The sequence below is a fragment of the Exserohilum turcica genome, assembly GCF_000359705.1.
Source record: "Exserohilum turcica Et28A unplaced genomic scaffold SETTUscaffold_9, whole genome shotgun sequence".
Classification (NCBI taxonomy): Eukaryota; Fungi; Ascomycota; class Dothideomycetes; order Pleosporales; family Pleosporaceae; genus Exserohilum; species Exserohilum turcicum.
The window spans coordinates 249,051-273,623 of record NW_007360310.1 but is presented as its reverse complement, the minus strand read 5'-3'; the positions used below and the strand labels follow the sequence as shown (position 1 = coordinate 273,623).

General features: G+C 55.7%; 9 protein-coding genes and 1 non-coding gene across 10 annotated transcripts; 5 read left to right on the top strand and 5 right to left on the bottom strand.

Annotated features, from left to right (window-relative positions):
- Positions 1-9: 9 nt before the first annotated feature.
- Positions 10-2,279, top strand: SETTUDRAFT_24256 (uncharacterized protein; the record flags this gene model as incomplete). Its single annotated transcript, XM_008032971.1, has 2 exons — positions 10-162; positions 216-2,279. Coding segments are annotated over 2 exons (2,217 nt in total), but the record flags the coding sequence as incomplete, so codon positions are not given.
- Positions 2,280-2,635: 356 nt separating this feature from the next.
- SETTUDRAFT_99677 (uncharacterized protein) lies at positions 2,636-3,008 on the bottom strand (the record flags this gene model as incomplete). Its single annotated transcript, XM_008033179.1, has 2 exons — positions 2,636-2,804; positions 2,899-3,008. Coding segments are annotated over 2 exons (279 nt in total), but the record flags the coding sequence as incomplete, so codon positions are not given.
- Positions 3,009-3,646: 638 nt separating this feature from the next.
- On the top strand, positions 3,647-5,057 carry SETTUDRAFT_143707 (uncharacterized protein). Its single transcript, XM_008033178.1, has 3 exons — positions 3,647-3,692; positions 3,755-4,778; positions 4,835-5,057. Exons 1-3 carry the CDS (start codon positions 3,670-3,672, stop codon positions 4,859-4,861), a joined length of 1,074 nt encoding a protein of 357 aa, XP_008031369.1. The 5' UTR covers positions 3,647-3,669; the 3' UTR covers positions 4,862-5,057.
- A 749-nt stretch (positions 5,058-5,806) lies between these two features.
- SETTUDRAFT_166194 (uncharacterized protein) lies at positions 5,807-7,792 on the top strand. Its single transcript, XM_008033177.1, has 3 exons — positions 5,807-5,868; positions 5,927-6,162; positions 6,215-7,792. Exons 1-3 carry the CDS (start codon positions 5,823-5,825, stop codon positions 7,637-7,639), a joined length of 1,707 nt encoding a protein of 568 aa, XP_008031368.1. The 5' UTR covers positions 5,807-5,822; the 3' UTR covers positions 7,640-7,792.
- Positions 7,793-8,268: 476 nt separating this feature from the next.
- SETTUDRAFT_24252 (uncharacterized protein) lies at positions 8,269-9,236 on the top strand (the record flags this gene model as incomplete). Its single annotated transcript, XM_008032970.1, has 3 exons — positions 8,269-8,287; positions 8,364-8,452; positions 8,538-9,236. 3 exons carry the CDS (start codon positions 8,269-8,271, stop codon positions 9,234-9,236), a joined length of 807 nt encoding a protein of 268 aa, XP_008031161.1.
- A 468-nt stretch (positions 9,237-9,704) lies between these two features.
- On the bottom strand, positions 9,705-10,905 carry SETTUDRAFT_166193 (uncharacterized protein). The gene is made up of 3 exons (XM_008033176.1): positions 10,785-10,905; positions 10,069-10,728; positions 9,705-9,998 (listed from the first exon to the last, which is right to left on the bottom strand). Exons 1-3 carry the CDS (start codon positions 10,840-10,842, stop codon positions 9,760-9,762), a joined length of 957 nt encoding a protein of 318 aa, XP_008031367.1. The 5' UTR covers positions 10,843-10,905; the 3' UTR covers positions 9,705-9,759.
- A 1,426-nt stretch (positions 10,906-12,331) lies between these two features.
- SETTUDRAFT_t86 lies at positions 12,332-12,402 on the top strand. The gene has a single exon. It is a non-coding gene; the product is annotated as a tRNA-Gly (tRNA).
- A 1,721-nt stretch (positions 12,403-14,123) lies between these two features.
- On the bottom strand, positions 14,124-16,566 carry SETTUDRAFT_181928 (uncharacterized protein). Its single transcript, XM_008033175.1, has 2 exons — positions 16,057-16,566; positions 14,124-15,993 (listed from the first exon to the last, which is right to left on the bottom strand). The coding sequence occupies exons 1-2, from the start codon at positions 16,472-16,474 to the stop codon at positions 14,240-14,242; spliced, it is 2,172 nt and encodes a 723-aa protein (XP_008031366.1). The 5' UTR covers positions 16,475-16,566; the 3' UTR covers positions 14,124-14,239.
- A 907-nt stretch (positions 16,567-17,473) lies between these two features.
- SETTUDRAFT_166191 (uncharacterized protein) lies at positions 17,474-20,676 on the bottom strand. Its single transcript, XM_008033174.1, has one exon. The coding sequence runs from the start codon at positions 20,226-20,228 to the stop codon at positions 17,754-17,756; it is 2,475 nt and encodes an 824-aa protein (XP_008031365.1). The 5' UTR covers positions 20,229-20,676; the 3' UTR covers positions 17,474-17,753.
- Positions 20,677-21,675: 999 nt separating this feature from the next.
- SETTUDRAFT_35656 (uncharacterized protein) lies at positions 21,676-23,544 on the bottom strand (the record flags this gene model as incomplete). Its single annotated transcript, XM_008033049.1, has 1 exon — positions 21,676-23,544. The coding sequence occupies one exon, from the start codon at positions 23,542-23,544 to the stop codon at positions 21,676-21,678; it is 1,869 nt and encodes a 622-aa protein (XP_008031240.1).
- Between the last annotated feature and the right edge of the window lie 1,029 nt (positions 23,545-24,573).

The window sequence follows — 24,573 nt, the reverse complement described above, 5'->3', positions numbered from 1 at the left end:
TCCGGCAAGGGAAGCAAGAGCGGCAGCTACTTTGGCAATGGCTTCGTGTCCTTGTTTGAGGACGAGGTAGTCCTGTGCGGCGAGGGCAGGTTGTCCGAAGGCATATACCACTTTAACTTTGAGCTTGAGTTCCCTTCCAAGGGTTTGCCCAGCAGCATCGACGTAAGTTGCACTTGTGCCTAGCAATCGACGCGCCTGCTAACCATACACTACAGTTTGAGCGCGGAACCATATCCTACATGCTCACTGCCACACTAACCCGCCCCACTACCATTTCTCCAACTGCTTCGTGTGACACCAAGGTCTACCTCACCGACACTATTGACATTGCGCCGGTTCCGCAACTGAAACCCCGAGTCATATCGCTCGAACCCATATCCCGGAGGACGCGCAACAAGTCGCGAAAACAGCCAGTCGAGGGAGCACCGCAAACACCCAACGGCACCAACCCCGGGCCACCCGCATCTACCTTGGACTCAGGCTTGGCCGACGACCCCGACGGCCCTCGGAGTCCTTCGGCAAGCGACGTGAGTTACGGAAGCCAGAGAAGCAACGGAAACGCTTCTGGGACCGAATACGGTATTCGCTCCATCAACACTGTTACAGACGGATCAGCCTCGCAGAGTGGGGCCCGAACAGCCCCCAAGGGCAAAACCATCACAGCCACCATTGATGTACTCAAGGGAGGATTCCTTCGAGGCGACCAAATACCAATCAAAATCACCGTCAACCACACAAAACACATTCGAAGCCTGAAAGGCATCATCATTACCCTGTATCGCCTCGCAAGAGTCGACATGCACCCTGCGCTGCCCGTTGCTCCCAACAGCAAGGGCGACAAGACCAAGTCGGAAGAGTACTACCCAAAGTCCAGGACCGGCCTTGGAGGGCTGTCGCTTTCCTCGGCCGGCTCGAGCCATACGTTTCGGAAAGATTTGTGCCAATCCTTTGCACCCCTGTTTGTCGACCCCAGGACTCTGATGGCCGAAGTGAAATGTTCAGTGCGCGTGCCCGACGAGGCTTTCCCAACAATATCAAATGTGCCAGGGGCAATGATCTCGTTCAAGTACTACGTTGAAGTGGTCGTGGACATCCAGGGCAAGCTGACAGGACTCGACCGAATGGTTGCCAATGCTGGTCTTGTCAATGTGCCTTCTGCTACTGGTGGCTTGGCCACAGCAGGCGATGACGCCTCGGGTGGCATGTTTTCAACATGGGGTGGTGTCTTTGTCGATACTGATCAGATACGCCGTGAGAAGGGCATTGTGACTGCTCTGTTCGAAGTTGTCATCGGCACAAAAGACAGCGACCGGAACGGCAAGAGAAAACAGACACCGGGGTACCACAATCACAATGGCCCTTACGGTCACTACCCGGGCTACGCCGATCCAAACGGAGAGCAAGAGTACGATCCGTACTATTATGACTACGACGAAAATGGTCAGTACTACGACTACGGCTACGATCAGGGATATGACGGTGTTCCTGGATACGATCATTACGCTCCAGGGACAACGGTATCGTTCCAGGTGCCTGCAAGTGTACCTGAAGAGGAACAAGAAATATCAGAGAAAGAGAGACTGCGGCGAGCAGAGGAGCGTCTGCTGCCCTCGCAACCACCGCCCGCTGCTGGTCCATCCATGCCTTCACGTGGTGGCCAGCAAAGCATACCAGCTTCAGCACCAGTGCTGCCCGAGGATGATGATCCTCATCCTCCCTACATGGCACCTTCATCTTCCACTTCAACGTCCACTCCAGTTCAGCCTCCTCCACCGTTTCGGGCTGCGTCGTCGCCGATACTATCCTCGCGCTATCCGCCAGCAAATGCTTTGCATCGTCGGGTCACGAACCCAGGCGACAATGAAGCGGGATCTTCACGCACTATACGGGCGGGCCCCCAGGGATCACCCGTCAACAGCAATGAGAACGAGACACCTAAACCATTGCCTCCGCTGCCACCACAAGGCCCCGCACCAGAGTACCTGGCCTCGTCATCGCATGTAGAGCCCACCGATGACAAGCAGGAGCTGCAACGGCGGAGATTAGAGTTGGAGAGAAGCGCGCCGCCTACAGACCAAGACGAAGGCGAGTCGGTGAACGGTGGTTCATCCCGGCCATTCCACATGCAGCCGGGCGCACAATTAGCACCATCAGCACCTATGCTCAACGAGGATGATGAGGACCTGGTGGGCGCGGTCCGTCCTGGTCGAAGTAGACCGGATGCAGCAGAGGGAAGCAGTAGAAGGCAAAGCGAGGCTTTGCCAGAGTATCGAAGATGATATGCATAATCTTTGGCGTTTTTGCGTTTCTTCATTGGCAAGGAGATAACAGCATTAGCATGAGCGATACTTGTTTTTGTTTTTTCAAAGGTCGTTGATATATTTCTCTACAGGCTTATATGGGTACACCGTCCATTGTTACACGGGCATTATTTTTCTTTCTTCCTTCAGATATTGTTGTGGGAATATTACGCGACGGAACCTCAGTATTTATGATACCTTTGACACGAACGTTGAATCTTATTTGTTAGACGCATATGTGGCTTCTCTGCCTCTACCATTTCCCATTTGTAGCATTGTCCTCATGATGACTTGGAAATCATTGTTTGTTTGTTTGTTTGTTTGTTGCTTGGCCATTACTTCATCTCCTTGAGTCGACGGCTCACGACACTTTGCACATCACGCGAATGCGCATCATATGCTTTTTTCAGACCGGCGAGCTGCTTCGCCATGGCAGCCTCGATACTAGCCTTATGGGCGACAAGATGCTGGAGCCGCTCAAGCTGCGCTCGGTGAGCTGAAGATCTACACGTGTCAAAGCCGCTGTTAGCTGTATGCATGGAAACAGAAGACGAGTTAGAAGAAAAGAGCATGCGCTGAGGGTGCTTGACACACGCACTCTTGTTCGCTGTGCTGGTCAAATGCATTGTTGATGTTGTGTTCGAGCTCGTCGCGGCTGTTGCCATATGCCTGGGCGACTTTTTGCTTGCGGACAGCGAGCCGCTTGCGTTGCTGGAGGCAATCATCGTGTTAGCCTCAGACTAGCTGACATGTATACGACCGGCAATGCTTGTGCAGAAAGAAGAGCAAATGCAGCTACACGTACATCAGCAACCATGTTCACCATGAGTTGCTCCAGCGCGCCGTCAGAAGTGCTTTGGGAACCTTCGGGCTCGGCCTCTGCTGCGTCTTCGCCAAAGTCAGAATGCTGCATGTTGATGAGCTCGCCAAATTCTTCTGCTTCTTCAGTGCGTTCTTTCTGCGGTTGCTGAGCGCCTGTGCGGGTAGTGCCTTGTGCGATGAGAGTGCGACTTGATGTCTTGGCTGCTCAGAGTAGTGGCATCACGACGGCCTGCTTGTTGTGGGTGAGTGCTGTACGTCAGCAAGGAAATTGTTGCTTGGAATCAACCAAGCATATATCGCCGTTTCAGACTGCGCGAGAGTCTTCGTAGCTCCAAAGTGGCGGGAGGCTTGATAGCTGTAGCGTACGTCGTACTCGGATGAGGCTTGGGGAGGCGATGCTTCTTCTTCCCCACATGGCGCCGAGACTCGGCGCTAGCGCGCATCCACAAATTTTTGGCTGGAGGTTATGAACAGACTTGCCGCCAGCAACCCAGCCCACCCAGTTCTTTTTTTTTCCAACTCCCCCTTCACAAGCCAGGAAGCCACGATGGGTCTCGCCGCGCCAAAGAAGTATGAATGCCATGTCTGCCGCTATTACCACTGCGACTTGCCAAACTGACGCTCTCCTGCAGCCGCACCAAGATCTCCAATGATCCGCAAAACACAAATTGGGCGAACAACACGTCGCGCTTCGGCCATCGCATGTTGACTTCGCAGGGGTGGCAACCGGGCAGTTCTCTAGGCGCCAAAGATGCCTCTCACGCCGCTCACTACACGGCCGCCTCGCAATCGCATATCCGGGTTTTTCTCAAGGACGACAATCTGGGCTTGGGCGCAAAGCGGGGGAGTGAACGCGCCGAGAACTTTGGGCTTGCGGGACTGCAGAGCATTCTTGGGCGACTGAATGGCAAGGAGGAGGAAGTCAAGAAGGAAGAGGAGAGGCGCGAGGAGATTGAGAAGAGGGCTTTTGTATACCGGAAATACGGCATGATGAACTTTGTCAGCGGTGGCTTCTTGGTCGGCGACAAGATCACAAAGAAGTCGGATATCAAGAAGGAGGTTGAGATTAAGACGGAGACGCACATCAAGTCTGAGCCTGAGAGCGATGATGGCGGCGTGGGCAAGACGGACAAGAAGAAGAAGAAGAGAAAGCGAGAGGAGCGCGACGACGAGGAACCCAAGCTAAAGCGCAAGAAGAAGAGCACAGATGCGAGCGATGAGGCCAAGACTGAGAGCGACACGTCAAAGTCGAAGAAACACAAAAAGGACAAGTCGAAGAAGTCGAAGCGGGCGTCTTCATCCGATGCCGAAGCCTCCGATGCACTCGCAACCCCCGCGTCTGATCCAGAGCCACTTACAGACAAGGCACGGCGCAAAGCAGAGAAGAAGGCACGCAAAGAGGAGAAGAAGGCTAAGAAGGCGCTCAAGAAGGCGCTCAAGAAGGCAGCCAAAAAGGCAGCCAAGAAGGACAGCTCAGACGACTCTTCGTCAGAGAGCGACGAGGAAAACACACCGGGCTCATCAGCGCCTGTGTCGGGTGCGTCTACCCCAGCACCTGCCGGTCTAACATACAACCCTCGCGGTATGCATGCAGTGAGACAGAGGTGGATCCGACAGAAGAAAGCTGCGACTATGGATGCGCAAGCAATGAAGGAGGTATGTTTGCAATGGGCACCCTGGCCGCTGATGTCAGCCTGCTAATAGAGTATTAGATTTTCATGATCAAGACACCGTCGTAGCCGTGTTGGGCGCATAAACATGGATTGCATAGCGAGGCGTTGCTGGTTTCTGTTGTAGTATTCTTGGATGGTTTCGGTAGACAGCGCTACCACTTCTTGGAGCGAGTGTGTCGGAGATGGTTACAAAACGGCAACACTGACGTCCTCACCTGAGACGACGAGTTAGACCGAGCACGGTGGCAATAGAGTTCGATTGCGTTCCACTTGGGGGGGCTATGTGCTGGTGATGTACCGGGATGCTGTGCGCAGCGCCCAATAGGTGTGGCAGCAGTCGTAATCATGCGCATACTCTTCATGATTGCGTCGCGCATGGGGCGATAAGCTGCCGCAATGGAGCCGCCGGGCTCAGCTGAAAGCCCTCATTGAGCGTGTTGCCGGCAGCAGAAATGGGCAGCTCGCTGGTGTCTCTTTGGGCCGGCCACGATGCAATACGAGGCTCGGACAATGACTGTACGAGGTGACGACGGGCAAGGGGCGCGGCTGTCTTGGTGCTGTTGGAATGACACCTGCACGCAACGTGCGCTGCGGGTGGCTGAGGGCCGTGGCGGGGAAGGCGGACTGCACAGGCGGTGAATGGGCGGATGGCGGCGTCAGGATACGGATGGGATGGGCGGACGGACGGAGGATGGATGAATGGATGGATGGGCGAATATAATGTTTGGTATTGCATGGCAGGCGAACTCAACGGCGGCGGTGGGATAATAGGGCACTTCTGGAAAGGCAGGGATGCGCCCGCCTGGGCGCGCCAGGTTCCTGCATGGTGGATCTGGCCTCGACGCGCTAGTCCACGCTTGGGACCCGACTATTATCCACTATGTATAATGACCTCGCCCGCCCTGGCAATTACGCATCCCGTCACTCGAGGTGCAGCGCCTCCTGTGCTCTTTGCCGCGCCTGTTCTGCTCTGCCCGGCTTACTTCTCCCTGGCCCACCCGCCCCCATCCCCGCCTGTCATACCACCATGGCCGCGAACAGCAGCCTGCGTCGCAAAACTCTCGACGTTCCCGGTAATCCCCCGATGCGCGAAATGCACCGAGAGCGTGCCATGGCTAACCCGCTGCACAGCCAGTCACTTTCCGCATATGAATACGTCCTCGCACTCCACCCAGACGCCCGACCACTCGCCCGCCGACTCGATGGCTGCGCAATTGGCTCCCACGCTCCCCTCGGTCGCCGCCCTGCGGCAGGACGGCGCCCCGACGCTCAGGAGGAAGCAGTCGTCGCCCATGATGCCTCCTTTCATGGTCTCTGCGCCCGGCAAGGTCATTGTGTATGGCGAACACGCAGTCGTGCACGGAAAGGTACAGCTTCGCCGCCCAAGATCCTCGCGGCGCCCACGCTGACATGCTTCAGGCTGCCATTGCGGCTGCCATTTCGCTGCGCTCCTATCTCCACGTCTCGTTCCTCTCCAAGTCACACCGAACCGTAAAGCTGCGCTTTCCCGACATCCAGATGGAACACACATGGAATCTCGACGAACTGCCGTGGGACGTCTTCTCCAAGCCGGGCAAGAAGAAGTACTACTACGACCTCGTGACATCGTTGGACCCCGACCTCATGGCCGCCATACAGCCCTTCATCGACCAGGTGTCGCCCAAAGCCAGCGAGTCGGTACGCAAGATCCACCATGCCTCGGCATGCTCGTTCCTCTATCTGTTTCTCTCGCTCGCCTCGCCCAAAACACCCCCATGCGTCTACACGCTACGTTCGACCATTCCAATCGGCGCGGGATTGGGCAGTAGCGCCAGTATATCCGTCTGTATCAGTACAGCATTACTCCTCCAGATCCGCGCTCTGAGCGGGCCTCATCAGGATCAGCCCCCACAAGAGTGCGAGCTCAACATCGAGCGCATCAATCGGTGGGCGTTTGTTGGCGAAATGTGCATACACGGGAACCCCTCAGGTGTCGACAACACAGTCTCGTCGGGCGGTAAAGCAGTTCTGTTCCAACGGAGAGATTACGACAAGCCTCCACTCGTCGTGCCGCTTCACAACTTCCCCGAGCTCCCACTCCTCCTCGTAAACACGCGGCAATCGCGGAGCACGGCTACCGAAGTCGCCAAGGTCGGCAACCTCCTCAAGGCACACCCCGCCCTCACAGGAAACATACTCGATGCCATTGGCCTCGTCACAGACTCCGCACACAAGCTTATTACATCTCCCGACTTCGACGCCACATCACCTGCAGCGCTCAAGCATCTCGGTGAACTCGTAACGATTAACCACGGCCTGCTTGTCTCGCTAGGCGTCTCGCACCCGAAGCTCGAACGAATCCGAGAAATCATCGACCACACAGGTATTGGCTGGACAAAACTCACGGGTGCAGGAGGCGGAGGCTGTGCTATTACCATTCTCAAACCGCAACCACCTGCGCTCACAAACGGCCACGGAAATGGCACGCACACTGGTGGACCCACCGAAGACTCTGACGAGTCTTCTGAAGCGGACGCGGATTGCAATGCTTCTGTCATCTCAACAGGCACCAAGATGAAGTACAAGATTCTCGACTCGCTTGAAGTCAAGCTGGAGAGCGAAGGGTTCGAGAAATTTGAGACGACGCTTGCTGGCGATGGTGTCGGCGTCCTTTGGCCTGCTGTGTTGCACAATGGGAATGAAGAAGAGGGTGGAGAGGAGATTGACCAAGAGAAATTCCTCAACGCCGAGGGCAATGTTGGAATCGAGAGACTTGTGGGGGTAAACAGCTCAAGACGAAAGGACTACAAGGAGGTTAGAGAAGGATGGAAGTTCTGGAGGCCATGGGAGGTTGCTGAGCGATAGGTGCTCGCTCTTCCAACTTTACCTAATATTCTTATTCGCCGGGCTAATATACTAGTAATATCGATGCGGGTCTCGATTTGCTTTCTCTTTGCAGGCCGGGCGCATGGGGTTTGCATCAAACTAACGCTTCCCAAAAAAGTACCAGATGAGGGCGGGGAATTTGCGGTATATTTCAGCTCCATCCCGGCCAAGCCATGTAATTTCTACCAAAATAGTTGCTCAGCATAGTTCCGGTTTAACGAGTTTAATCGTATTTTGGATATTCTGCCATACGGTTTCGATTGTCTGCTATATGGCTTGGGAATGATTTCATGCTTCTGTCTCCAGAACTTCGAGCCGTGGCGGCCCATAACAGTAAAGCATGTGTATGTACAGTGAGTGAATGTGGCGTATGCGGCTATGATTGGGCGGCAGGCTACTGATGTGGCTTGGTCAATTTTTAGAAGCGAGCCACGCTGGTGGCCGAGCCCAACCATCGGTAGTCTTGCGACTCACGCAGCCAAACCTTGATACATTTCTCTCACCCACGTCACCACGACCGTATTTGCTTCTGCACAGTTACAACAAGGCCTTCTCTGCTACACCTGTCATACAACGCGCCCGACTCACAACTCTACACACCAAACATCATGGCGCCAGGAAAGTGGGGTACGTCATATTCGCTGCCTCTGCGCATGCGCTCCAATATACTTGTGCAAAAGGACTTGGACTCACAACGATGCAGACGATGAGGAGGAGAACTCGAACCCTCCCTCTCCTACCGTAGCTCCCATCGCCCGCCGCAGCAAGTTTGAGGACGAAGAAGAAGATGATGTGCGTCAACCCGCTGTGCCCCGCGCTGGCACAATTTCGAGCCCCGCCATAGCCAGCCTGCACATACTGACTGCACAACCAACAGGTGCTAGACTCATGGGATGCCGCAGAAGACTCGGAAGTCGAGCGTGAAAAGGCAAAGAAGGCTGCCGAGGCAAAGGCAAAGGCAGAGGCAGAAGCAAAGGCGAACCACAAGTCCAAAGCGCAACGTATCGAGGAGCACAGACAGGCGGCCCTACGCCGGCGGCAAATGGAGGACGAGGGCGAGAGCGAGGACGAAGAGACGGAGGCCGAACGCCGCGCAAGACTACGCCAGCAGGAGATGGACGGCTCGCGCGCCCAAGCCGAAGAGCTCTTTGGCGACCTCAGCGCCAGCAACAAGCGCGGAGGCAAGGCTGTCACCGTTGCCGACGAGAACGACCCCAACAACGCCATCAACCTCTCGTCACTCTCCATCTTCAACCCCAACACCAAGGACCAGTTCACCAAGCTCCGTGAGACGCTCGTTCCTCTGATCGCTGCAAACTCCAAGAAGGGCCAGTACACGCTCTTCCTGCAAGAATTCACCAAGCAAATTGCAAAGGACCTGCCCAGTGAGCAGATCAAGAAAATCGCCTCTGGCTTGACCACGCTGAGCAACGAGAAGATGAAGGAGGAGAAGGCTGCCGAGAAGGGTGGAAAGAAGACCAAGGCGGCAAAGACAAAGACGACACTGAACGCGAGTCGCGACGTTGGTGTGAGGGCGGATACCCGGGCGTACGACGATGAAGATTTTGGAGAGTAAGTGTGTTTTTTCTTCTTCTTCTTCTTCTTCTTCTTCTTCTTCTTCTTCATCCAATGTGGTTTGTCTGTTGCAAAATGGCTAACAAAAAGGGGTACAGTGACGACTTTATGTAAGGCATGGGTGCCGATTCCTCTTGTTCGCACACGTCTCCATACATAGCCCCCTGCGGCATTCAGATTCGATGTGTACCATGCAGCGTACGTAACTCCTATGGGCTTCTTTCTTGCTGTTGGTGTTGGCAAAACGTGAGTATGGAAAATCTGGATTTCCAAAGAGATTTTGCACCTCGAGATTTTTTTTCCCCTTTGTTTCTTTTCTTGTTCTTTTCGACACATGGTTAGCTTTCCAGGGTTGAACATGCATGTAAACAGTTGGCGCCTCGATGCAGCACAGCTCAGCATCATCCATGGTTGCCCGTTGCCCGTTGTGCGTTAGTTTCAAAGTCACTGCAATGCCATATATTTTGTTCGCAAAGCATTTTTATTTGTTTATTTTTCTAGTTTCTTGACAATCTATCCACGGTTCAATCGCCTGTTCTCGAGTTCTCAATCTTGGTCACAATCAAGTCGGTTGCTCCAACCTCTGTCAACTTGTCCATGGCAATGGCAATGTCCTTGCGCAGCACCATGGCTTGGACGGCTACCCAGCCGTCTTCCTCGAGCGCATTGACAGTTGGCGCCCGACGGCCCGGGGTAATTGCGCGCGCGAGATCGAGTTTGGACCGGGGAACGTTGTATGTGCAGAGGACGTATTTTTGCGCAGCTGGAACCGTGTTAGATGTCGTTGTGCTTGTATTGCGATTGGGGCATGTGAAAAGTGGAAAAGGACTTACTGATAACACCCTTTATCCGGGCAGTGATGAGCTCGACAAGCTTGGGATCAGAGGGGTGCTTCGACTTGATGAGGATGGCGCTTGACGAGACTACAGTCGACACGGCTTTGAGGCCAGCAGCACGCATTGTCTCGCCGGATTCGACCAAGTCGACGATGCCGTCTGCAACGCCCAATGCGCATGCAGCCTCGACACTACCGCCCACGTACTTGATGACCGTCTTGAGCTTTGCGTCCTTGTCAAACTCTCCGTTTACCGCACCCGCCTGCTCCGCCTCTAGCCTCCGAAAGTACTGCTCTGCAAGGTTGGTAAAGCTCGTGACGACATTCTTTCCAATGAGGTCCTCGGGCTTGGTCAGTTCGCCTTTGGCAGGGACCTGGACCTGGAGACTGCACTTTCCAAAGCCTAGGTCTAGCACTTCGTCGACGCCGGTGGTGGCCGTGGGCGGCGTAACACACTCATGTTCTGCGACTTGGTCGCGGCCGGTTATGCCTAGGTCGACACGGCCTTCGCCGACGAAAGTAGGGATGTCGGCGGCGGGCAGGAAGACGAGGGCGAGAGGAAGGTTCTTGACGAGCGCAATGTCGAGGCGTGTGTGGCGGTGGAATTGGATGTCTGAGCCGTGCAGGAGATCGAGGCAGGCTTGGTGGAGGCGGCCCTCTGCGACACATGTGTTAGTATGTGTAGACTAGGTCGTGTATAGCACGGCGACGTACTCTTGGGCACCGCAAAGAGAAGGCGGTCATTCAAACTGTTTCCCAAAAGGTCAGTCATAAAAGGAAGACTCCGACTGCCCTGTCGCGCTCGGTGTGCGACGCCATTCAGCGTGCCGTTCATGCCCTCCAAGATGCCCATGACTGTATGTAGCTTAAACCCGAGATATTCCAATGGAAACAGCAGGCGGGCCGAGGGAACTCTGAACGAGAGAAGAGAAAAAGAACAGGACCCACGTACGAGTTAACGAGATCCATGTCTATATCCGGTGTGCAGAGCACGCAATTTGCCAGCGAGGCTCCGTCGTACTTGGGGCAGATATGCACTCGCGCGCACTGTACAACCCTCTGTCCAAGCCACTGAATGCAAAAAAACGGGGGGGAGGGCGTGTGTACTGTTGCTAGCAGTCGCTGGGGGCCAGAGCACGCAGCAAATCCCACGTCGGCGGCGGCGTGTGATTGGGCGTTTGGGTAAGCGTGTATGCGGGAGGAGAGTAATGCAATTGCGTCTTTTGCGTTGTTTTCTGTTGCGTCTACAGCCTATTTTTTTTTCGGGGATGGTGATGCGCGCGCCGCAGCAGCAGCAGCTAATGTGGGGAGCTGGGCAAATCACAAGTGACTCAATGGGGAGGGGCAGCAAAGCGCCGGGGTGTGGTGTGTCTTTATTGCTACACGTTATGCTTGGCCAATGGCTGGACTGCGGTGGAGCGCGTGGCCTCGGGTTCCTTGCGTGAAGAGAGAGAGAGAGAGAGAGGAAATTGTACTATGTATAATATAGATTTGTACATGGTTGATACGTGCAGACGCGCAGTTCCAAAGGAGCCTTTTCCAGTCCAAGCAGGAGGTGCCGATTTGCGGCCCTCGGCCGTTGTTTTTCTCTCGCACCCCCTCGGCGCCAATGACGTTCGCCCTCTTGCCCCGCGCCCGACTGCACAACGCTTGCACTTGTGCACCGTAACGAGAGAGAGTTCCGCATCCACGAGCGTGGGATATGCGGTCGACGGAGCTGACCACCGCTGCTACAGCACCGCATAAGCGAGCGTGGGCAGCATGCGCATGTGGACCCAGCGAGCCTTGGAAGCAGTGTCGTTGCTGACCGGACCTGATGAGCCGTGTGTGGGTATCGCTGTGCCACAGTCTGGACAAAGACTCTTTCTCTGCTGACATGTGCATCTTCTTGTCTCTGTTTGCTGACCGTCAAGCTAGGTACTAGGAAATGATGAGCCACAAGCCCAAGCATAGACGGGCCGGTTCCTCAACCTTGGTCCGCACATACACCTAAGCTTGGCGATGGTATGCTATGTTTCTACCTACATACGCATCCAGCTTGAAATGGCCGCTCTAGACCTGAGCGCCACGAGACAGACGCTAGCTATGCATAGCCACCGCTAGGCGATCCCCCGGTGGAGACTACCGTATTGCCATCATGTCAAAGACCCACAGTCAACGATTCGTGACATGTTGTTGCTGCAGGATGGTCGATGTTCACACCCGTGGATCATCAACAAGCCAGACTATATATACGATACATTTCTGTTCTCTTCCATCAAGCATTCTTGGTCCAACGGTAGGATAATTGCCTTCCAAGCAATTGGCCCGGGTTCGACTCCCGGAGGATGCACAACATCCTTCTCACGATTGCGAGACTTTCTTTTTGCTGCTTGGTGCGGCTTGCTGATATCATGAGCTACATCCCGGATACGCTCTCTAACTTCTTTTGCGTCTTCCATATAACACAGCCTACTACAATCCTAGGAGATGAGAGCAAGTATTTCATACCCTTTAACAGTTCTTTTTTGCCACATGGTGCGTATTGTCTGGCCATGGTGTTGCATCATGTGCCTCACGAGTTCGTTTTGCACTGAACATGTCGTACCCGCGTCTACCATATGTTTGAAGCAATGAAGAAACACTATAGCAGTTACTTTTACAGTTTCTTTCAACCCGTTGAACAATTCATGGCACCAGGCGCGAGTTCTATTGCATTGAGTGGATCCCGGTATTGAGCTTGTCCCTGTTCCACGCTCGATGCAAACTCGAATCCTCAGTCTGTTGATATTACTGTGAATACTGCGGCCTCAAGGCTCTGAGAATATACATATAAACTTTGATCGCAGAGTATTACTTTCTGGCTGAAGGCAACTGTCCAGAGTTGGCGGAGTTTGTCGAAGCATGGCTATACAGTGGTATCGTAGGCAGACAAGATGTATGTATGAAGTATTTCGAGAGAAAATTCTGCATACATAACTATGTCCAAACCCTCACATATCGCTCCATGATGATAGCAAAAAAAAATCTTTCATGATACAGAGTCTTAATGACACTGTTCACGTTGTGATTTGGAACTCCTACAATCATATGAAGGGCATTGTAGCACATCCAAACGTATGAATAACGATTTATATCCCCTAGAATATTATTAGCGACATGACTTCTCTGCCATGAATTCTTGGTAACTTGCAATAGTTTCACCCATCCATACGTTTATCTTACAGCTGCATTGATTCCATTCGCTTTCGTAGTATCCTCGCTGTTGTTATTCAGTCCAACTGTATGGCTTGACCTGAGTTTATCTAGCTACACCAAGGTAAAGTCTGTTGGTCATTGTGCAACAGACGCGATGTATACTCTATAGCAGCACGAGAGACGTAAGATTTTATTGTAGCACAACATGCGCCAGCCTACTGTTTATAAGATGCCTCAGACGAACGAGACTGTTATTATACACAAACTGCCAAAATATGAGTATTTTGTCTAATTGGACTTGGATTGGAGACGAGAGTGTACTATTACTCAGAGAAAGTAGCTTCAATAAGCAAGGATACATATACATACATACATACATACATACATACAAGTCTAGCCTAACTACTCCACATTAAACAACGACCTGCAAGTATCAATTACCCTTGTTTAATAATACCTAGTTGCCAAATTACTACCAGCACTGCGCCTTGATACTAGTATAGCAAACCAAAAAAAGTTGTCTTTTCAAGGCAGTTAAAACCGGTTTTCTTTAAATCTATATCATACATACATATTCTCAACACATTGCTATAAGATACCCATCCCCTTTGTGCATTATGCTAAGCCCACCACCTAAGATTCCCATTTTACATATTCATATCTTACATGGTATTGGCAGAGGCAACAAAGAGTGATAGATAGGCAGGGCAAACCCCCCAGAATAAAAGCTGCATATACGCTGCACTACAGAGGCTCTTTGTGTACTCTCTTTTTTTTTGGCCAAAAAAACCAAACAAATGTAATGCCAAAGGAATCAAACCACCTGATGACATGGAAAAGAGCAAAAACGAAAGCAAAAAAAAAACACCTTGAAATGCACTATTTTCCCAAGAGACACGCGCCTTGGGTACCCAAAAGACCCATCCAAAAGAAGACCAAGAAGAAGAAAAAAAAACACCCGCCCACTGCCATGTACACATGTTTCATGTGCTTCAGTCATCAGCCGGTTCCACTCTTACAAGTACCTCTTCGAGAAAGCCTTCTAGGAACCCTGCCACCTCTCCACCCATGCCCACCTCACCCTGTTCATCCCATCTATCCAGCTCGCTGAACTTGGCCTTGATTTCGTTGGCAAGCTTGACGACTTTATCATGGCACTCCTGTCTGTGCCGTCGGCGTTCAATAAAGCCTTGAGGGTCGTCTAGTGATTGGGCAGAGTCTTGCTTGTTCTTGAGATTGAGGTGGTACGTTCGGCGTGAGAGTGCAGCATCAAGCGCGGGCACGACGACACCGCTGAGTGCCGTGATTTCCGTGGGTGCTGCTGTCGGCGAGCTGGGGACTATGCCGGAGTTGTTGGGCATAGGCTTGGCGCGGCCAAAGGAGCCACGAGACATGAGCGAGGGTTTAGCACCATGTGGCGGAGGTGGAGGAGGACTTGATGGCGGGACTTGTCGTGGAGATTGTGGCATGTTGTTAATCATATTTGGACTGCCAAATGGATCGCTTGTTGGCGTCGAGCCTGGACTGAGTGGTGCAAATGACTGCTGGCTTGGGGGCAGCGGCTTCTGTCCAGACAGGAGAGGCATGTTCTGTGTTCGTATAGGATTTGGCAGCGGCTTTGAAAGTTGGCTGATGTGGAAGCTGCTTTCGCTTGGACTTGTAGATTGTCCGCGAAACGGGGGTATCTCGGGTATGTTCATTTGGGGCAGAACCGAGGCTCGACTTGGTGTTGGTATCCGTTGCTGTGGAACAATGTCCAAGTTTTTCAAATCTGCAGCTATCTCTCGTTGAACAAAGTCATCGAAAGTGTGTTGCAATGGTGTTTGCCGCCTTGGCTGTTGAGGGTTCGATGGTTTGGCCGGTGTTCCCAGCCCTCTGTTTGCTGGAGGTGAGAATAAACCCGGGACAGGTGACTTTCGTGGAAACTCAGAGCCTAGCGGTGGGAAAGGAGGGGCTGTGTTTTTCTCTGGGGATGGTGGTAGCGGTACTCTCGCAGCCGTCCTCACAGAGGCTGCGGATGAGCCTTGTGTCTGTACAGGAGCCAATCGTTTTGTAGGAGAAGGTGGCTGGCTCTCCCGAATCGTTTCGTCGTTCTCGTCTCCGTAGCCGCCATTCTTAGACTGGGAAACAGGTTTGCGTTGAGCATTTGCGCCAGCCTCGTTCATTTGGGCAAGAGCCGGCCCTCTGCCCCCTCCAAGCGGCCGCACAGTACCAAAATCCCACAAGTCCTCGTTAACTGGCTCCTTTCTCGTGACGGGAGTTGCTTCATCATCCGACTCGGCCGCCTCTTTTGGATACCTGACCTTCCAATCCTGGTATCTTGAGATGAGCTCTTGCAGACGCGCGGGTTTGCCAGCTTTCCGGATGAAGTTTGTCTGGAGTAGTTGTTTTGCAGTGGGCCGCTCCCTGGGGTCCTTTCTAAGGCAGAGATCGACGAATTCCTTGAAAGCGGGCGAGAAGTTGCCCTGCAGTGTCGGCGGGGGGTTCTTAGGTATGAGAAAGAGAACTTTCATAGGGTGGATATCGGCGTAGGGGGGCTCTCCATTGGCCAACTCAAGTGCAGTGATACCCAGCGACCATATGTCGGCCTTGCCGTCGTAGCCAGACTGCTTGATCACCTCAGGAGCCATCCAGAAAGGCGTTCCAACAAAGGTGTTCTTCTTCGTCATGGTGGCAGAAAGCTGGCCAGAAACACCAAAGTCGGCAAGTTTTACCTGGCCATTTGCCCCGACCAGTATGTTCGCCGCTGCAAACAGTTAGCGGTCTTGACGAGATCCAAGGAAAAAGGCAAGAAGCTACATGGTCGTACCCTTTATGTCTCGGTGCAGCTTATGGTCGTCGTGGAGATAGGAGAGGCCCATGAGCAGCTCCTTGAGAATGACGGCGATTTCGGCCTCTGCTATGGTGCCCGGCTTCATCAAGTCTGCACAGCTGCCGCCCGAGCAGAATTCCATGACGATCCACAGGTCGGAGCCAGCCAGATAGGAGCCATAGTACTTTGTGACGTAGGGCGAGTTCATGCCCGAGAGAATCATAATCTCGCCCATTATGTCGTCGACCTCGTCTTCGGCATTTTCCACGTCAATGACCTTGATGGCGACCGTGTGGCCCGTCCGACGGTCAAGACCTTTGTAGACTTTGCCAAAGCTGCCGCCGCCTATGCATTCTTGTTTTGTGTAGAGCGTGTTGGGGTCGACGGATTCGTTAGCGCCTACCTCGGCGGCCATGGTGGTGAAACTGGCGCAGGGCAGGGCGGGGCCTATCGCAACAGCGCGCGGGGGTGCAAGGCAGAGAGGAGTGCGGGGGAGCTGTCTCGGGCAGCACAGAGGGGTGGTGGTGAGTGCAGGCGCGGTTTGTGGTGCAACAGGTGGTGGAAAGGGTAGAGGGTTGCGCGCGAGAGAATCTGGGTGTGTGCGTGTGTGTGTGCGTGTGTGCGCGCGTGTGCAGCGAAAGAGCGGTCACTGCGAAGCGACAGGACGGAGCGTGGAGCAGAAAGGCGACCGCCGACTCGCAATGGGCTTGGGCGGCGAAGCAGAAGCGAGCGTGGGCGGCGTGGCAGAAGACGGCTGCCAGAAAGAGAGGGGCGCTGCGTTGAATGCGCCTGCCACGAGCGCTTGTTGCGTAAACACGGATTGCGAGGGCAACGGCGGCGAATCGTGGGAGGGGAGGGCGTCGGTGGTGGAGGGCGGGCGTGCGGGCGTGCGGGAGAGAGGGAGGGAGGGGAAGGGAGTTGGGAAACGAAAGAGAGAGAGAGAGAGAATGCGTAAGAGATGGTGAGAAAAAGAGAGAGAAGGACGGCAGGCGTCGGGGCGTCGAGCACAAGACCAACAACAAGGCGGCAGTATCTATGCAGAGACCAGGATGGGGACCAGCGTTGGGCGTGCTGGGGCGTGTTTGTTATCCTCGCCCGTCGCCCGGTTGTCATGGAGGGGCGACATGCATGTGCGGCGGCGCGTGCAGGGATAGTGCGTCGCGCGTAGTCGCTGAGGAACCTCGTCCGCAAAAGCAATGCGCCATGCTGTCACCACTACTACCACAACCACAACCACAACCACAGCCACAGCCACAACCACAACCATAACCACAGCCACAGCCACAACCACAACCATAACCACAGCCATGACCCCACCCCGCATGCTCGCTCCCTTCCCCCTCAAACGCGCTACCGCTACCATGATGCATCCTGCCGCCCATCACAAGTGACGTCACTTCCATCCAACCAATCCAACGAAACAATGTGCATTTCAGAAACGCCATAGTCGCCAAGCTACAGTGCAACATACATCGTACTGCCCTGTTCGTTTCTCTCCCGCTCCTCACTAATTGGGTATCCATCTGTCTCGGCCGTCATCTTAGTCCGTGTATCGTATCCACCATCGTAGTGCCCGATCCATGGACAAAGCGAAAACTCCTGCCAACATCGACATAAGAAAGGTAAGAAAGAAAAAGAAAAGACGGAGAAACTCCATCAAAATACCCGCGCCCTGCCATCTTTATTCATTCACATCAAAACCGTCTCCGGATCCGTTCTGCCAGTGCAATATCCTCCTCGCTCTCCTCCTCCACGGGCGCCGGCGTTCTCCTCTCTCGTGCTCGATGTGCCTTCCTCCTCCTATTGTTGCTGACATTACTCGCCGAGTCATCAGGCCCAATCTCGCTCTTCAGATCGTCAATTCCTTCGTCTGCATCGCGCATGTTGGCTGGCGTGTCCGTCCGCACTTCAATCCCACCCATGCCAGCTCCCCTGCGTTGCTGGGCCACCATGGACAGAGCTGCCGCCCGCTCCCGCAGCCGTCGCCGTACCATCTCGGCCTGGTTGTGTAGCTGCTCAAATGCGTCTTCCATGGCCTCCATGCCAAGGTAGATTTCTCGCTCAATTTCCGCCAGCACGGCAATCTCCGTCTCTTCGTCAATCTGCACCGGTGCACCCCCGGGCGGCCGCACTGATCCTGGTCGCGCTGACCCAGGTCGTGAATAAGGGCTGAATGGTGATGCGAACCGCTGCGGGCCGTCGGCGGGCCGCATCTGGCCCGCCCTCGAGCCCGTTCGAGGTGGAGTCCCGTTCAGCTCTGGCAGGTCTTCAGCCCCAGACCAGAGGAATCCATCAAACCGCCCAGACACCAGAATCTCCCACTCGTGCTTGGTAACCGCCGCTAGCGTAGCCAGCATGTTGTGCATGTCTGCATGCCGGATAAGATACATGACAGTGAGCTGGTCGCGCGGTGGGCTATGCAGTCGGTAAAGACGCTGTAGTGCAAGCCCGGCTTTGGTCAGGTACGGCGGCGGGCCAGTGTCGGGCTTCTGTGTCCTTGGATTGGGGAGCTTCTCCAAGCCCCATAGTAGTGCGTAGAAAAGCGGTCGCTGGGGCTGCTCCAAGCGCGTGAGCATGATGAACGTCAGCGTCTCATCGTCGGCGTCCTCGGGAACATTGTCTTGCTGATCAGACAGCCAAGACTGCACAGCCACCTTGGTCTTCTTCGATTGCTTCTCATAGTGCTCGCGATACTGCTCAGGAACATCGACATCGATGCGTTGGCATGGTGCTTCCAAGTCGGACGACGAGATACCCAGCCCAGGCCCAGGCCCTTCTTCGTAGGGTGGCCACGGCGGTAGTTCACAGCGTCCCGAAACCAGTTCCAGAACCTCTCCCCAGTTGACGCCGGCAGAATCCTCCACAATGGGTCGGTCGAAGCACATCATGCACTCGCAGTGCTCAGAAGAAATGTTGCGAGCAAACACATTTTCAAGGCGGTCCAGTAGGCGCCGCGCAACCGAACGGTAGCCCGTGGCAACCGCCAGTGAACCGCTCGTGTCCATGACGGTATTGTAGCTATTGAGAACATTCTGTAGTGGCTTGAAGAAAGACCGGACATCGTGAGCTTGTGCGCCAGAGAGCCGGGGCGTCGTGTAGTGAGAATAGGCAGAGGCAGGCACTCCGTCAATGGCTGCGAGCAGGCTTCGTGGGATCGGCTTGGCGAGGCCGCCGTTCTGCAGCAGGTAGTCGACCCGCGGGGCTTCCATCATGGCTGGTGGAGGCGGTGGAGGCGGGGGCGTCGTCATGGGCTGCTGCGCATAGCTGGGGTCCACCGATTGCGTCCGCGACATGGGATCAGTCACGACCTCAATCATCGAGGGTCCGTCTTTGGCAGAGGATACGACAGAAGGCAGGACCGAGTGCTGGGTTGGCGTGCGCGGCGATGAATCTACGACTGACGAGGGCGACGCATCCGACGGTGGAGGTGAGGGGCCTCGATGGTGGGCATTGTGATCCTGGATGACCGACGTGACATCCGAGTCTATAGTGTATTCAGAGGGTACTTTGGGTCTGGCTTTGCATTTAATTGGCGTCGAAGTCCTGGCCGGGGTTGATGTTCTGGTTGGTGTCGACGTTCTTACTGGCGTCGAAGTCCTGCCTGGTGGTCGGGCATTCGAAGGGCTTGCCGTTTTGGTTCGCGGGGCCAATTGGGGCGACTTTGCGCGGATGGTGCTGGGCTGCGATCCAGTAGTCGAGGTGAGGTCAGTGCCGTCGAATTCATCGCCCTCTCGGACACTAGAGCGCGATGCGATTCGTGGTCCTGCGTGCGATGTCATGCGCGTGCCGCTGTCCACACTGCGGCGACCGTCCTCGGTCTCCCTGGCGATAATGTCTGCGTCCTTGCGCCCCATGCTGTTTGCGCTGGCAGCCCTCCTCAAGTCTGCGGCTGTCGTCGCAGTAAGCGGGGGGCTCGGTGGTGCTCGCGATGGCTGAGGCGGCACTCGGTTGGGCGGCTGAGTCGGCTGCTCATCGTCTTTTTCTGCTGACGATGCCTCAGCGTCCGTGGCGTCGGGAGTCATTGTCGACTTTCGCCTGTCGACGGGGTCTCTGGCGTAGATGCTCTCTTTCGCATACGTCTTGGAATGCGACGGGTAGGGGAGACTGATCCTCGACGTGTTGTCCGAGCCCAACGAGCCGCGGCGGCTCATTTCGGGCACGACGGCCATTTTGTGTGACTTGGACGCCTGCGAGGACGCCAGCGTCGACGTCGACGTCGACGAGCGCACTCGCTCCGAAGAGGGGCGTTTGGGTAGCGACGGCGGCTTGTCTGGGTCGTCGTCCTTGTCGGCTGTCGAGCGGGTCTTGCGGGAGCGGCTTCTCTTATGGCGTTCCCTATCCCTATCCCTATCCCTGTCCTTGTCCCTGCTGCGAGGGCTGCGACGCTCGCGGTCAGGATCTTTTTTGCGGCGGCGGTGCGAGTCGGAAGAATTCAACATGGTTACGAGAGGGCGTGGAGCTCCTGGCTGGTATGACGGTGAGCCGGAAAGTTGGACAGGCTGCTGCGGGCGAGATCACCAGCGCGGCTACGGGCTGGCTGGATTGGGCGTTGCAAGTGGGCACGTTGCGCGGGTGCGCCTATCAGGAGAGCAGCTCGCCATCCATGGACCCAAATCAGAGCAGGGTGCGGTGAGGGGTATAGTGTGCTCACTGCGCTGTTGTGCGAGTTTTGGGGTGTAGTGCTCTGACGTGTAGCAGCCAAGTGGAGCTGCGAGTGCGCTCGGGACTGTCCACGCCCTTGCCCCTAGCCTTGGCCTAGCCGCAGAGGCCCCTTCGTGCACATCACCAGCCCCATTCCCGCTGCCCTCTCGCGGCCTCTGCTTCGTGCCGTGCCTTTTTTCTGTTGCCCATTAGCTCTTTTCCATGTGCTTTCTTCTGCTGTTGCACGGCCAAGCAGAAAACCTCCCTTCCCACGCAGGCTTCTTTTTTGCCGTTGTTGCGTGCGTGCGTGCGTGCGTGTGTGCGCGCCTGTGTAGCCCTGACGCCCAGGGAACATGCTAGAAGGCATATGTGGCTCTGCAGGCTTTGCTGGCATCGTATCTACTTACTACGTACATACATCACATCACCCACAGACCATGTCATGACAAGATGCCCGTTGGCAAGCACAGCACATGTTGGATTTAAGCAGACTCGTCATCTCATTGTACTTAGGAAATGCACTCTCCCCCTCTGTCCCTCCCACCAAACCATCCCAATACCAACTACCACTATCTAGCCTAATATACAGAGGTGGTCAACAGACGGCGCAAAAGGCGACCAAAAAAAAAGGTCAAAACATCGAGTGTACTCTTAGCATGGGGTATCATTGTTACATGCTCGTCGTGGTCCCTGACGTATGTTGATCCATGTAGAAACCTGAAAATCTCGTCTGTTGCTCAATCTTGGTTTTGTACTCCGTATAACGCCCCCGCTCCTTGCCGCCCCAAGAGTCACCGGTCGAGCGCCCTTCACCGCGCCGCTCATGTAGAGCGCCGGTCCGAACATGACCTCAAAGCCACATCGAAAAAGACAAAACGCCGCATTGACGCAACTCACCAATAGAGCAAAGGCAGTGCCCACCTCCCTGAACATACGGAAACCAAAAAGAGACGCCTCTCCAGGAACACGTCGTTGCTAGTGGCCTTGCTGCTGGCCTTGTGTGCTGTTTACGTGCTGCTGTGCCAGCTGTGCACGCAGCGTTGTGATTTCGTTTTGCAGAGTCGAGATTTTGTCATTGTATTCCTTCTCCATCTTGGCCATACGCGCCTCGATCTCGCGGACATATTGCCACACATCGACATGGTTGCCCATGACCTCGCGCGTACTGCTGCCGCTTCCGCCATGGCTGGAAATGCTGCCCGGTTGCGAACCGCCTCCAGGCGCTGCCATGGTCTGGTGCTGAAGCATGCTTGGGCCATTGCTCTTGCCACCTTGGGAGCCTTGCTTGGGGGGCATAGGACTGAGTCCAGGCAGAGACGGCAAATGAGGTCCATTGCTCGTGCTAGGCGGCGGGGCCAAGCTGACAGGAGGGGTCCCTCGACCGCGAGCGTAGTTTTGCTGGTGCATGTGGTGCGATAGGCTCGGCGAGCGCGAGCCCGACAAGCTGCTTTCTGGCGCACCAAGGCGGTGCTGCTCCTGCTGGCCGGGTGAGAGTGGCCTAGGGCTTTCTGTCATGCCGCCCTGGGCAAACACATTGGATTGCGTATTTGCATTGTGGACAGACGCAATATTGGACGGAGCTGCCTTGGGTGACACATTGGCCGCCTGCGCAGCAGAGCCGGGGTAGTAGGGCCGGAGGTTGTTGTTCTGGCTACCCGAGTCGCGGTTGGCAGCGATGGGCGGATACGTACTGGAATGCTGATGGTACGAATCTTGCGTCGAGGCTCCCGTGTTTTGTCGCTTGCGTACTGGTTCACTGACGCGGCGGCCGTCTTCGTCGTCGTCGCCTTCTCCGTCAGGCTCGCCAGTGTAGATGACACCGTCCATGCCTTCGTCGCCCTTGGAGTCGCCTAGATCGTCGTCGATGCCAAAACTAGAGCGGCGGCCAGCACAGCCACCTTGACCCTTGTTGTGCCGCGCAAGAGCGTCGCCACGCGCAAACCTGCGGCCACACTTGTAACAGGTGTGCGGACGCTCGCCAGTGTGCAGTTTCGTGTGGCGTTTCAAATCGTGAAGACGGCGGAAACGTGCTTGGCACGTGGGACATTCATAGGGCTTTTCTTGGCTGTGGGTTAGCAAATGGCTCTTGAGATTGTGGTGCCGAGTAAAGTCCGTGGAGCAGTACGGGCACTTGTGGCGTTTGGTCGACGGCGACTTGGGCGTGTTCTGGCCGTATCCAGGCAGACTCATCTGGCGGGTCGGAGCACGAGGGTCTGGCTCTGGAGGCAGCGGGCCGGGAAACGTAAAGGCGCGGTTTCCCGGGTTGTCGCCTGGGTTTGGTGCAATGAGTTGGTGGTGGTGCTGGTGATGCTGGGTGGGCTGCTGGGGCGCGCCTTCGCGGGCGGTGTTGCCAAGCGCACCACCTTCTGTGGCTGAAGCACCCGTCGCGTTTGGCGCATCGCCATCTCCAAAGCTCGAGAGGCTGACTGGGCTTGTTTGCATATTCTCGCCTGTAACAGCCGTGTTCTCTGGAATGAGGAGCGGCTTCGTAATCTTGTCGCCCTTGGGGTTGGTTTGCGCGTTGTCTTGCGGGGCGGCGCCTGAAGCGTGCGTCGTGGGCTGCACCATGCCATTCAAGCTCTGCAACGCGGTGGCGGCAGGATTAGGAGTCGTCTGCCTCGATGACGGATCGCGGAAGCGGCGCTCGTCGGCGAGGGCGGCAGCGCCAGTAAGCGGCTGGGGCGAAAGGCGCGGCGACAGGCCGCGGGGAGACTTTGTAAGGTGCGTGCCAAACGTGGCACCGCTGTGAGAGTTGCGCGCGGCAGAGCCTGGCGTGCTGGGACCATTTGGACCAGCAAAGGGATTTGTAGGCGTTGGCGTAATCGCCCGCGTCGTGGCAGCCATGGTGGGCCGAGCAATTAGGACAATATGCTATGTACGTGTCTTTGAGAATCGCGTCAGTAACGGCAGTAGGCGTAGGCTAGGGATTGCGCGAACGGTATGCTGGGCGGTGCAGGCAGAGTGTAGATGGCGGAGAGTCGCAGTCGTTCTAACCTTTGTTTCAGTGTGGCTGTTGACCAGCACGCGTAGAGGCGGGCCCTACCAACACTCGAGATAGACTTGGGCTGTTGAGAGAGCCAGCTTCGCAATTGACCACTGTCAAGACGGTCGCATGTACGTCCCGACGGCGAATGGCGGGCCGGGTCGAGGCGATGTGGTGGTGGTGGTGGTGGTGTTGTTGTTGCGGCAAGCAAGCAAGCCAGCGGGCGGCGAGAGGTCAAGGGAGGGATTGCGCAAGCCCGGCGGAGTTTGGGGAGAATTGCCGGTGGCGCCAGAGGAGGTGGCTGCAGGCGCAAGGCGGCGTGGTGGTGGCAGTCGCAATGGCAGCTGCAGTGGCAGTCGCGCCGAGATGAGGTTCGAGGATCGAGGCTGGGGCAAGGTGGAATGGGCGGGTGTCGAGCGCGGAGCGTCCGTGGAGGGGTCGGAGCGTGGCACTCAGCACGAGGGCAGGCGTGGAAGCAGGAACGGGGCCTTTGAGGTGGTGCCGGCGATGGGGGTGGGAGAGGGCCGGGTGGCAGGGTGGCAGGGTGGCAGGGCGCGGTGGTGGTGGTGCTTGGTCAAAGGGTGAGCCGAGGGCGAGGGAAGTGGATGGGCTTGTGGCTGAAGAGATGGGGTGCAGCCTAGGTAAGCAGGCGGGCAGCGAGGAATGGCGGCCGAGCCAGGATCAGGACGACCGGGCCTTTTGCAACGGCCCTTCTGGGGTGCAGCGCAGCGTCACTCCGGGGCGGACGGCGCGCGCAGCACGAGCAGCGATAGCGCGAGGGAGGGGATTGGAGGGGATGGGGGGATGGGGATGGGGGGGGAGATGGCGGCGTGTGTGGCGGGTGGGAGCGGAAGAGGCAGAGGGGCGAGGCGAGGGCGAGAGGGCACCAA

Bases quoted from the DNA above. Each gene is read 5' to 3' on its own strand.
- SETTUDRAFT_143707 (XM_008033178.1), top strand. From the start codon at position 3,670: ATGGGTCTCGCCGCGCCAAAGAA. The intron at 3,693-3,754 runs GTATGAATGCCA...GCTCTCCTGCAG, and splicing joins GGTCTCGCCGCGCCAAAGAA to CCGCACCAAGATCTCCAATG. The intron at 4,779-4,834 runs GTATGTTTGCAA...ATAGAGTATTAG, and splicing joins ATGCGCAAGCAATGAAGGAG to ATTTTCATGATCAAGACACC.
- SETTUDRAFT_166194 (XM_008033177.1), top strand. From the start codon at position 5,823: ATGGCCGCGAACAGCAGCCTGCGTCGCAAAACTCTCGACGTTCCCG. The intron at 5,869-5,926 runs GTAATCCCCCGA...CCCGCTGCACAG, and splicing joins CAAAACTCTCGACGTTCCCG to CCAGTCACTTTCCGCATATG. The intron at 6,163-6,214 runs GTACAGCTTCGC...GACATGCTTCAG, and splicing joins ACGCAGTCGTGCACGGAAAG to GCTGCCATTGCGGCTGCCAT.
- SETTUDRAFT_166193 (XM_008033176.1), bottom strand. From the start codon at position 10,842: ATGACTGACCTTTTGGGAAACAGTTTGAATGACCGCCTTCTCTTTGCG. The intron at 10,729-10,784 runs GTACGTCGCCGT...CATGTGTCGCAG, and splicing joins TCTCTTTGCGGTGCCCAAGA to AGGGCCGCCTCCACCAAGCC. The intron at 9,999-10,068 runs GTAAGTCCTTTT...ACACGGTTCCAG, and splicing joins CCGGATAAAGGGTGTTATCA to CTGCGCAAAAATACGTCCTC.
- SETTUDRAFT_181928 (XM_008033175.1), bottom strand. From the start codon at position 16,474: ATGGCCGCCGAGGTAGGCGCTAACGAATCCGTCGACCCCAACACGCTC. The intron at 15,994-16,056 runs GTACGACCATGT...AACTGTTTGCAG, and splicing joins GCTGCACCGAGACATAAAGG to CGGCGAACATACTGGTCGGG.
- SETTUDRAFT_166191 (XM_008033174.1), bottom strand. From the start codon at position 20,228: ATGGCCGTCGTGCCCGAAATGAGCCGCCGCGGCTCGTTGGGCTCGGAC.